Here is a 12,930-nt window from a genome sequence, read left to right on the forward strand (position 1 = left end):
ACCAAAGTGTCAGCCTGGGCTCAGTGGGTAGAACTCTTCTCTCTGAGTCAGAAGGTCGTGGGTTCAAGTCCCACCCCAGAGACTTTGGCCAGGACACCAGGGAGAACGACCCTGCTCTTCTTCAAAATAGTGCCATTGGAGCTTTTAAGTCCACCTGAGAGAGCAGACCTTTTACGTTTAACGTCTCTTCCAAAAAACAGCAACCAACATCATTAAAAACCAGATTGTCTGGTCACGTATCTCATTGCTGTTTGTGGGACCTTGCTGTGAAGAAATTAGCTGCCGCGTTCCCCTACCTTACAACAGTGACTACACTTCAAAAAGTACTTCATTGGTTGTAAAGTGCTTTGGGATGTCCTGAGGTCGTGAAAGGTGCTATACAAATGCAAGTCCTTTCCTTTCCCTTTAAATAGAGAAAACAGTAGAATACAAGTCAGAGGAAGTTGTTACCAAATTGTACAGTGCTCTGATCAGACTGCACTTTGAGCAGTTCCAGTTGCCAAGATACAAGGGAAAAGATACAGTGCTTAAACTATTGAAGAGAAGAGCAACAATGCTGATCCCTAGTGTCAAAGGTCTGAGCTATGAGGACAGACTTGGGTTTTTCCATCTGGAAGGAGGCATCTGAGGGATATGTATATAAGATAGTTAAGAGAATGGAAAAAGGAAATCTGGAATATTACTCCAACTTAAACAAGAGAGTGGGATAAAGGGGTACAAATTCAAACTGGTAATAGATAAATTTAGGACTGGTGTCAGGAGTTTCTTTGTTACACACAGAATGGTCAACTTATGAAACAGACATGCGGGGAAAGTAGTGGAAGCAAAAACACTGAAATCTTCTTAAAAAATAACTGGATGCTGAAATGGGGAACTTTAAGAGGCAGTATGCTACTTCAGAAGTCTACAGATTGGAACACCACTGTTTCTGACTTAGGGGAGATAATGGACAGAATGTCTACAGTGCCCTTTGTCCCTTTCATAGCCTGATTTATGTCAGCCCTTCTCAACCGTGGTGGTATCCAGCATGGCTTCAAGCATTATATATTAAAAATGGTGCATGGTTACAACATTTCAACGGTACTGGACATATAGGTGTTGCTATGAACATAACATTACGTGACAAAGTTAGGTAACAAGGAACCCATCTTTGGAAAGACGCAAAAGTAATTAAAACATGCTAAAAAAAAAGGTTTCTTTTAAAAAAAAGAGTATCTTAAAAAATATGTAAATTGCTTGACCCCAAAGAGTAATTAAAATGTTAATAAAATAATGACCTAAAAAGCAGCCGCAATCAGCCACGCGACCTGAAAATGCACTTTGAGCTCATCAACTCCTATATGAACCATCAAGACGACCAACATAAAAGATTTTGTTTTAAACAAATTCCACCTCCCCAATGCTATTAAGGCATCTGATGATTTCCCGTCCCCCCAAATGCTGAGGCAACATTCACACTCCTCCCCACTCCATGAGGCAAATGTTGACCCCCATCTCACCTTCTCCCCCTCCCCTCATTCCCAAGCTTTCTTTCTCCCCTCCCCACCCTACTTTTCTTTCTCCCTCTGCTTCTCATCTCTGCTCCCTTCCACACCTTCACCCTACCCCTTTGCTCCCCTCTTCCTCTCCCCCTCCTCTCTCCCTGACCACTCACCCCCTGTCCCACTCTTACCTTCTAACTCTTTTCCACTGTCCCCCTCTTTCCCTCCTTCTGTATCACCCTGTACCCAGTCACCCTTTCACCTGTCCTCACCCTCTTACCTACTTACTCCATCTCTGCTTCCCCCCTGCTCTCTTTCTCCACCCCCTCCCCTCCCTTGGTTCAATTAATTCCCTGCCTTCTAACCCTGCTTGACCTGAAAAAGATCAATTAGTACTTAAAAAAAAAAGCCTTGGCCAAAGAGTGCAGGTCATTGATTAGTCTATGGCTGGATTGCTATTTGTTAATGCTGCCTCTAGAGAGCTGCACATCGAGCCACATCTTTGCAATGAGCTCAATGGCTCTGCAGGTCACTATCAGGGGAATTAGCTTTTCCAAATAGCCAGTATCACTGCGGGACGGCAGTTGATCAGCAGCTGGATAAGAACATAGGAAATAGGAGCAGGAGTAGGCCATATGGCCCCTCAACCGTGCTCCGCCATTTGATAAGATCAGGGCTGACCTTCCACCTCAACTCCACTTTCCCGCCCTATCCCCATATCCCTTGATTCCCTTAGTGTCCAAAAATCTATCGATCTCAGCCTTGAATATACTCAACCACTGAGCATCCACAGCCCTCTGGGGTAAAGATTTCCAAAGGTTCACAACCCTCTGAGTCAAGAAATTTTTCCTCATCTCAATCCTAAATGTCGAACCCCTTATCTTGACATTATGACCCCTAGTTCTAGACACTCTAGCCAGGGGAAAGAGCCTCTCAGCATCTATCCTTTCAAGCCCTTGAACAATTTTATACGTTTCAAGGAGATCACCTCTCATTCTTCTAACTCCCAGAGAGTATAGGCCCATTCTACTCATTCTCTCCTCATAAAACAACCCTCTCATCCCAGGAATCAATCCAGTGAACCTTCATTGCACCCCCTTCTAAGGCAAGTATATTCTTCCTCAAGTAAGGAGAACAAAACTGTGCACAGTACTCCAGGATGGCTCGGATAATTAAGCATTGCAATCCATGAAATCTATAGTTTTATAAAATTAATAATTTTACGAATAGTCAAATTAGCAATGGGATAATTATCTACCTACCGCTGTACTGTTCTACATCCAGATGACATGGCAGGAAAGGGCTCATCTACCAGAGATGGCATGTGTTACAGTCCACTGGATATAAATTAGCTAGAGGCAAATTAAGTCCGCTGATTTTCTACAAAATCAAATGAGAAAATGGGCAAAAAAAATACTAAAACTAACATTTAGGCAAACGGAGGATATCACTAGCAGATCTGCGGCATTGCTTACAGTGAGTCGGAGGCTATGGTGTTGCAAGGAGGAGGGTGTTAGGATATGTGAGTGGTGAACTTCTCCACTGAAAGGAATTGGAAAGAGATCAGCTCAGAAAAAGTTATGTTTTTTAAATTTATTCCTGAAAAAGTGTTTTCCTTAGCCACTGCAGATAGATAATTAAATTGTTCTCCTCATACCACAGTTATATAAATACATGACTCATAGCAGAATACTGCATTCAAATGTCTTTACAGCTAGATTCCAATAAGATTAATCCATACAAAGCAACCAATAGGTATTAGTATTGCGTCAGTGATGAGACAGTTTTTTGCCAATCCAAACTCCTAAGGATTCCAAAGTTATCTCGGAGGCTCTGAAACTATCTAATTTGAAATCTATTTGGTAGGAAATGTGGCCGAATAGTAGTGATCAATGATGGCTAACCGAAAGCTTAGAACTCAGTACTATCCATCAGTCTGACCTACCTGTCCTCAATTCCCCAGTGCAGACAGTTGTCTGTTATTACTTATTAAATTGCTGAATATAATCACATTCGGGTGCAAAGCTTGAACAACCAGTCCGAGTACACCTTAAATGGCCAGGCTACCTGTTCCTTTGGCATTTGTATTAGGCAGTGGCTTCTCTTCTTTTTTTGTGTCGGATAAAGCCGCAGTAACCCGTTCAGGTTCAATCTCCATTCTACGCCAACTGCAAGTAAAAAAATTAATATTTACAGATTATATTGCTTTCAGTTCCATCTATAAAACCACCTGCAGGATTCCATAAAATCAAAAGTTCTTTCTGTGACTGGATCCCATTTCTACATCTTTTATGCTTTACAAGAGAGGCCAGATCAACAACATGAATCTTTCACTGTTGACTCCACAATCACAATTTGACTTTGTTCACAAATGTAGAGAAGAAAAAGTACAACCGCTGGAAAAACATGTTTCAGGAAATGATGAAATAGAATACCAAACTATATCTTGATCAAATTTCACTGCTGTGAGAGGCACTGGTCATTTTCAGAGAAACCCATTTGTAAAGAATACAGTCTGCTCTTAATTTAGTCATTTAATTTAAATTGTGATTTTGAAGCACTAAATTACCACTTTGCAATGTTATTTACATTGCTTAATTCAAATTGGACAGTTCAATTGTTTTGCACAATAAATAACTTTGAATTAACAGAAGCAGAGTGTATTGTCTTTATAAAAACTTTTACATAATAGCTCGCAAATCTGTATGCTGCTGTCAATAAGTTAACTTGTTTTTAGCAATGCAAACCTCACTAGGCCACTGATCGAGTCTTCAGGGTTCCCAAAATCTCTCTCAAAATCTTGTCCTTAGTTTGACCTGGTTGCTTTAATGATAATGATGAGGTCAAAATGTTCATGTCCCAAAATGTCCTTCAAGCCAATTTAGCCAAATTTAACCAACACTAATGTAGGCCATGGAAGAAAAGGTCAAATTTAAAAGTGAAGTAAAAATTATTTGGGAATCACCTGTCCATGCCACTAGCATATTTCCTCCTATAAAAAACCTTTATTCAACTATGGTTATCACGAAAACTTCACTAGAGTTAAGCACCGTTTAAACACAAAGAGCTGCATTTTCCTTCATTTGTTAATTTATTGCAAAAACCTAGTCTCAAGTATGAAATGTAGTTTCCACATTACACTCAAGTCCTTTTCACTGCTATTGATGAAAAATGTTAAATATAGCCTATAATTCTTAAACTGATTAAAATAACACCCATTGTTAAAAGCTCACAGAGAAATCACATAAGACAATCTATGTCGAAGGAAAGAAAGCATAAAGTTCTGTTTGATGGGGAGGTTGGACATATTACAATCTTGAGTTGACAAAATACTTCAGCTTCTAGAACAGGTACAATCATGATTACATAACCACCAGAATCCAAAAATATTTCCAATTATTAAGTTTCTTTTTTTTAAATTGAAGGGTCAGGCCCAGCGTGCAGGACACTAGCAAGTTTGAAAAAAGTAAAATAAAAAACAAAATAAATCAGAAAATAGTGATTAGGTGACACTAGGATTGGATTTTAAAAGCCTGAGGATGGCAGGACAGGGCAAAGATGAAGGGAGATAAGGGTTTCCAGAGTTTTGAGGTCCCAGGAAAGAATGCATTAGAGCAGGAGATTTTGCAAATCAGTAGGGATCCAGGAGGGTGCCCTGTCGTTGGAAGGATCAGTAGAGCAAAGTTCATCCGTCATTGATTTGATTTGTATTTATATTTTTTTTTGCCAATTTGCTGTTTTAAAATATGCACATTTCAACATGCCAGAAATGTGGCCAGTTAGCCTTAAAATGGCCACCAATTGGCTAGCGCACTTGATATCTTAAGGATGGCTAGCATGTAAAATACTAACTGTGCTGCAGTTAGGGATGTTTTTCCAAATCTGAGGCTTATTAGGAACAATGAAATACAAAATAGTGAACAGTAAAAACTCTCATGGCCCAACAAGTATGTTATCAATGTTTGTCTGACCTTCCTGGTTTCTCACCAGAAAAGTACAACAGTTGGTTACTTATTATGCAACTGGCCCGTGCTTTAATTAAGATGTGAGTCAGTGGTGCTGACACGGTGCTTAATACATATTACCCTCTGTGCGATCATCCTGAATACAAAATTCCAAAATATTCAACACTTAGTAATCAAACTGAACTGATCTCTATGTTCTATGCATATATGGTATTATGTGCACCAATTCAATAACAATTCTTTTGAAATAAATGGGCCCTATATCTAACTGACATAAATATGTATCCCAATTAATTGAGTGGGTCTGTCGCAAACAATTAATATCGCAACCAAGCTCTGAACCATTTTGTTTGTTCCCAATGAAAAGCAGACATAATTAGTACTATATTAATGATGGTAATAAGCAAGAGGGATATCGTTTGTTACTAAAGCTTAGATATCTTGCAGAATTTAGCTTACTGCGTGACTGTGAGGTAGAACCAAAGATACACTGAGGAGGGGAGGAAGGGGGAGGGGGAAGAGAGAGTGCGAGATGTACAGAGTCAGATAGGGCGGGAGAACATATGATAGAACGTAGAGAGAAAATGAAGCACAGGGATTGGGTTGCAAGAGGGAAAATTGAAGAGACAGTGCACTTGTGGTCATTTATCATCAAGGATGGATATCTTACATGAGCAAGTTGCATATGAAGGCAAGCTTATAAAATATAATATTGTTCCACAGCTTTAAGATCTTTCAAAAACCAAATGAGGTGTGCCCACTGATTGTACCCTGACCAGGAGCAGGAGACAAGTGTTAGAAAGGCCTCTTCAGACGTTCAAGTCTTGGAAGAACTTTGACTTTATAAACACAATTGAATGGAAGATAAATATTTTGCATAACCTTGAAGGCAGCTTTAGCAATAGTGGGGATGTGAGAGTTCCATTTGAGATTAGAGGAGAAAGTAAGGCCAAGAATGTTGACAGATCAAGGACTAAAGATAGAGCTATTAAAGGTGAGAGAGAGCAGCTATTGCTTGTTTGCTGGAGACATAAAAAAAAACAATTTTTGAAGAATGGAAAGAAACAAGAAGCAATATTTCCATTGCTCCATGAAGCATTGGATGACAAATAGAGGAAGTCACCAATATGAAGGAAGAACAGGCTGGAAGAGAGAAAAAAAGATCTACATGAGTCTATGGAAAAAGTCAGAATATAAGCCATCAATTATAGCACAGACAGTGCAATTTGAGAGGAAACTAAATAGCTATGCATGTAGCTTTGTCGGGAGGCCATATGTTGTCCAGGTCTGAATTTCAAGTATGAAAGCAATCCATTGTTGGACTTTAAACCCAAAAGATTGCTTTGACCTGCCAAGGCTGAAAAGGATTTAAATTTTATCAACTTTACAGATCACATTACAAATGAAAATCTTCGGAGGGAGCCTAAAATCACAAAGTACACAATTTGTTAAATAGACAACAGAACATTACTTGACGAAAAGGCATCACACTGTGAAATTCAAAACAAAAAGAGGCTTTCAAAAGAAAAATCAACCAAGGTTCTAACGCACAAATTTCTCTGTGAAACAAATACAATGCCTGTGGTATCTTTCATCAGGTACCTGATTATATTATTTCTCTCCTCATCCTTGTCATTGGGTATGGCTTCAGCCTCATTTTCTTTCTTATTGATTTTGGGTTCTTCTGCATTTTCTTTCTTCGACAATCTGTTCTGTAAAAATGGTGGGCCTCGCTTATTCGGATTTGGTCTTCTGAGTTTCTGGATTGAAACGCAGCCAAGAGTTAGTTAAAGCTAGACTAAAAATGCACATATAGCATTTTATTAGTAATAAAAAGAAAAGTACTCTACATCATGGTGGATCTGACGAGCTCTGTTCAGCTCGTGACACTGCATCCCTTTCACTGCTCAAAAGAAAAACAACAATTCATGATTACAATTATATGTTTGTTGTGTTACTAAAGACCTAGAAAAAGCTAAGTTATTTACAACTGACAACTGACACATTGTCATACAATTATATTTCTCATGTACAATAATATGAATAAAGCAGTGGTTGTTTACCCAAATCTTCTACAGAATATTCAGCAGCAGGATGTTACAGATTTAACAAGTTGCCAAAAGCAAACCATAACTGTGAAAAACATCTCATTTAAATGATACACTTGTTCAAAGGGATTAAAACTTAGCAAGTTCATGATGCTCTCCCTGCTGTCAATGATGTAGGCTGAATCAAAGCCACACTGAGCAACATTTTGCGTAATGGTTCGTGAGAAGGCAGCACCCGAATTGTGACATATTAAAGTGTGCAATCAGAATTACCTTTCCAACATTCTGTTTTAATAAATGACCAATTAATTGTCAGGAAACATGGTTAGTTCTCTTGACTCCATATTTTGTATTATAAACTGGAAAGGATTTAACTCAAAACTTGTCTGAAATTCTGCAGAACCCTTTTCCAATAAAGGTGCCACAAAAGCAGCTCAAGATACCAGGGGCCCGATTTTAGCACCCGCTACCGGGTGCGTTCTCGGCAGGGGGGCCCCGAAAATTCCGAAATCCAGGGGCGGGACCGGATCGCGCCTCGATCCCGCCCACTTCCGGGTTCCCCGATGACGCGCTGGCATGCGCGCGCAGCCCCCGCTGGTGGGAATCCCGCAGGCAATTAAAGCCAGCGGGATGCCACTTGAGAGTATTTACTTTGCTTGTTCAGGTCATCAACAGACCTGATTAAGGGACTGTGTGTGATTTTGGATAAACATGGGACTGTTTCACACACTGGGGGAAACACTCCCAGTTGAAATGGACGTGTTGCAGCTGTCAGCCTGTGGCAGCTGCAAAGGTCCATTTGACAGGTGGGGGGGGCGCGGAGACCCTCAGCCATTGCAGGAGGCCGCTCTGTCACTTGGGACAAAGTTTGGCCTCCACCACCCTCCTCCTGATGGTCGAAGTCACCAACCTGCACACTTACCCCGGGGTCCGGAGACATGTACCTACCTTGCGGACCCCCTCAGATGTACATCTTGCGGATGGGGGCCGCCGTAGCTGCAGTCATGACCTCCTCGGAGGGCGAACAGCATCACCAGCCTCGCCATCCACGCCGTCCACCTCTGACACGTGGAGCTCCACAACAGAGTGCTGTGACACATCCACCTGTACAGCAGGAGGGAGGGCTACCGCAGAGAGAGATGCGTCGCAGAGGGCACTACCCTCGCCACACGTTCCACAGACCGAGGCTCAGCTTCCTGGACCTCTCTGAGCAGCAGTCGACATGTAGCCATGGACATCTGCAGCCTCTTTCATGCCGAGCTGCTCCTGGCTGGCCCGTGCACCATCTTCCTACCTATTGCTGTCAAAGTCACCACTGCCCACCCGAACTTCTGCTCCACAGCCTTCCAGGCTGCAACCGGGGACATCCCCGATGTCTCTCAGTCGTCTGCGCAGAAGAGCCCTGCAAATACACCTACACCCACTCTGCAGTGACACACTGGGTGGCATCAGTGGTGGGTCCTCCCCCTCCTCCTCACCCCATCTAATGATACCTGGGGTGAGGCATCATTAAACTGGGAGCAGCCTTCCCCCTGGGCTGCTCCATGCTGTAATTTTTGCTGTTTGTGTCAGCATCTGTCAGTGGAAGACTGCCCCTTTAAATAGATCCTACTGCGCATGCGCAGCCCGCCCGACGCGCAGATCAGCAGATCAGCAGCGGGGAACCCGGAGGAGCAGGTAAGTGGATCCAATTAGTGTGTTGCCTGCTACGATCGCGCGGGCAACCCACTAATTTCACCGGGCGCGGCCCACCCACCGAGAACCCGCACTCCTGGTAAAATCGGGCCCCAGGTTTCATCAAGATAGTAACTTACATAACTGCTTCAATGTGCTGTGCCAGGGACGTTAAGATATAATTTCACACCCATCATTACCAAACCAGATTAATAAACTAAACAGAAGAAAGGAAGGAGGAAAAAATGCACACTCAACAACTGCTGGCAGAAACTCCAGATAAAGGTGCCTCACCATCCTCTCAGCTAAGATATGGTAGGGCTAATTGATTGGCAAAGAGGTGATTGAAAAATATAATGAACATTGACAATGATACAAGGATACAGTTACATAGGTTGCCACTGTCAACAAAAATGGCATCAGACTGAAACTGGATCTGTACTGATGGGGGCATTAAATAATACCTCAAGGAATCAAAATGAAACGTTAAATATTAATGGGGAAAAAAAATGACCGACTACTCTCCAAACTGAATGTGGGCTATTCCCACATTGTTTTTATTTGACGAGCAATACTTTGAAATAAACCTTTTAGTTTTGATTCAAGATAAGTACCAAGTAGTATATAGAATTAACAACTCGAGTGCTGCAGATTCAACCACTAATTTAGGTTCTTCAAACTGTCTATCTCAGTATCTTCTCCAAGTCAGTTTTCTGCTGTCATCGGCACTTACTGTTCAAACTTTAAAAAAAAATTAAGTTGCTACAGAACCACCTTACCAACAGCCTTCCCTTGTGCCCAACATTAATCATCTCATTGATACACAAAACCAGTCATAATAAACTTAACACATCAACAGATTTGATTAAGATCAGTTGTAACTGATTTCTTCGTTACCTGTGGTTGTGTGTTCGGCGGTGCCCTGGGTAATGGCACATCTACTGCTGGTACAATCGCTGGCTTAACTTGCTTCAACTCTCCATCTTGATGACTTTCATCTACTGGACACAAGGAAACACAATGTTAACATTTCAACAAACTTTAATACAATCTATTATGTACAATCCCAGTAAAACGATGGCATAACCTCACATTTTCAACATGTGCACTTGACAATTCGTTTACACAAAGATTTGTTGGTGAAGCTCGCATGCTTAAGTTGGCCAACAGAAGCAGGCCTCTCAGTGATGGTGCTATAATTAATTACAACCAACAGCACCTGAAATCATGCTTGAGCAAATCATCTGGTTCCGATATGGCTCATTAACAACTGCCACGGAACTAAACAAAGTAGGGGTAGAGGCAAATTTCAGAAAATATGGGACTATGACAGCTAGTTTTCAAAGATAACTGCTTCTTTATTGTAGTAATCCCTGAATAAAAACCTTAAAATTAGCACCAAGGGGTGTCCATCATTAAGAAAATATTGCAACTGTTAATGGCCCTTGCCACGAAATTTAAAAGGAACTGTATACTAGCTACCATGAAATGACCAATTCCAAAGTCTAATGCAATTTCTATACCAGAGCAGTAATATTTTTCTTGACATGAAAAACCTTCCAGTAACCATACGAGTGATAGTCTGGTCAGGACTACAACCACGTTTCTATGAACAAATATTTCATATCGAATGTCAAACACACCATTCTACACATGCTCTTGTATATATTTCACTCAGCTTTACTTCAATTAGCCATAAAATCTCCTAGGGAATTAAAGTGCTTGTGCATGATCAAGAAGCAACAAATGAATCTGGCCATTATAGGAACATTTTGGCAAGACAGAATACAAACACATGTCCATCCCTAATCTACATCCTCTTGAGATTTAAATTCTATGACAATCATGTGGTGTGATCCTGAAAGCAGTATCAATATTGATATATATGCATCAATAGACCATTTACTGAGTGATGAATTGAATGGGCTATAAAAGTAATACAAGTATCCTTTCAATAAAAAAAAATCCATCTATTCCAAGTTTCATTAACCCTGTCATATTAAGATTGGGGACGACGTGTACAAAAAGAAGAATGATATTCATTCACTGGACAGCACACAACATACTGTGGCACCAGAGCATCATTTCTGTTGTTTAGAAATGTAATTTTGTTATTAAACCGGAGAATTCATTAACATTGCACTAGACACTGAACTTTAAACTTTCAATGGATTAAATTTAGAACACCCCCTTTAACAAAGTGCAGTCCCTGATCTGTTACTGCACAAAAGTTTAAGCAATTACATAAAATCATTTAAAGAAAGAAAAAGAAAGAACTTGCATTTATATAGCACCTTTCATAGGAGCATAGGAACAGGAGAAGGCTATTCAGTCCCTCAAACCTGTTCCATCACTCAATTGGATCTTGGCTGATCTGTACCTCAACTCCATTTACCCACCTTTGATCCATATCCTTTGATACCCTTATCCAACAAAAATCTATCGATCTTAGTTTTGGAAATTTTGATTGACCCAGTATCCAAGCCTTTTGGGGAAGAAAATTCCACATTTCCACTTCGCTTTACGTGAAAAAGTGTTTCCTGATTGAACACCCTAGCTCGAATTTTAAGATTGTGCCCCCATGTTCTGGATTCCCCACCAGTGGAAACAGCTACTTTGTGCCAACTCTATCGAATCCTTTTATCATTTTAAACACCTCAATTAAATCACTCCTCAACCTCTAAACTCAAGGAAATACAAGCCAAGTTTATGCAACCTGTCCACAAGTAACCTTTGATGCCCTAGTATAATTCTGGAGAATCTGCACCGTAACCTTCCTGAGGTGGGGTGTTCAAAACTGAACTCAGTACTCCAGATGGGGTCTGACCAAGGTTCTGTACAACTGAAGCATAATTTCTTCCCCTTTGTATTCCAGCCTCGAGATAAAGGCCAGCATTCCATTAGCCTTTTTGATTACTTTTTGTACGTGTGCACTAGCTCTTAGTGATATGTGTACCTGGACATCTAAATCCATTTGCTCTACCACAGTTCCTAGTTTCTCGCCATTAAGAAAATATTCCAATTTGTTTTTCTTGGATCCAAAGTGGATGACCTCACACTTCCCCACATTGATCTCCATCTCCCACAGTTTTGCCCGCTTACTTAATCTGTCTGTATCCATTTGTAACTTTCTGCTCCCATCTACACAACTTACTGTACCTCCTAACTTAATGTCATTTGGAAACTTGAATATACAACTCTATTCCATCATCCAAGTCATTGAGATATACGGTGAAAAGTTCAGGCCCCAGTACAGATCTCTGGGGAACGCAACTTGTCACATCTCACCAGTGTACATTCCTTTTATCTCTACTCTTTGTCTCCTACCTCCCAATCAATTTCCAAATTATTTCACAAGGTTACCCCCAATTCCGTGCACTCTCATTTTTGCTAATAACCTCTTGTGTGGAACCATATCAAATGTCTTTCATGACCGTAGGTCATCCCAAAGCATTTCACAGCCAATGAAGTACTTCTTAAGTGTAGACACTGTTGAAAGGCAGGGAAACGCGGCAGCCAACTTGTGCATAGCAAGGTCCACCAACAGCAATGAGATAACGACCACAATCTGTTTTTGGTGATGTCGGTTGAGGGATAAATGTTGGCCAGGGCACTAGAAAAACTCCCCTGCTCTTCTTCAAATAGTGCCATGAAATGTTTTACGCCCACCTGTAAGCGCAGTAGGGGCCTCGGTTTAACATCTCATTCAAAAGCTGGCACTTCCTTAGTACTGCACTGAAATGTCAGCCTAGATTATGTGCT

At 41.0% G+C, this 12,930-nt stretch overlaps 1 protein-coding gene across 8 annotated transcripts in view; it reads right to left on the bottom strand.

Moving 5' to 3' along the window:
* Window positions 1-12,930, bottom strand: part of man1b1b (mannosidase, alpha, class 1B, member 1b) — a 51,106-nt gene that overhangs the window by 25,981 nt on the left and 12,195 nt on the right. For 6 of the 8 annotated variants that reach the window (XM_067969601.1, XM_067969599.1, XM_067969594.1 and 3 more), the window contains 3 exons: window positions 10,066-10,169; window positions 7,049-7,206; window positions 3,549-3,649 (listed from right to left, as the gene is read on the bottom strand). In XM_067969601.1, the coding sequence (XP_067825702.1) occupies window positions 3,549-3,649; window positions 7,049-7,206; window positions 10,066-10,169 (363 nt within the window). The remainder of the gene's footprint in view (window positions 1-3,548; window positions 3,650-7,048; window positions 7,207-10,065; window positions 10,170-12,930) is intronic. The other 2 variants (XM_067969600.1, XM_067969598.1) reach the window with 1 other exon arrangement.

Source organism: Heptranchias perlo, chromosome 31 (genome assembly GCF_035084215.1).
Source record: "Heptranchias perlo isolate sHepPer1 chromosome 31, sHepPer1.hap1, whole genome shotgun sequence".
Lineage (NCBI taxonomy): Eukaryota > Metazoa > Chordata > Chondrichthyes > Hexanchiformes > Hexanchidae > Heptranchias > Heptranchias perlo.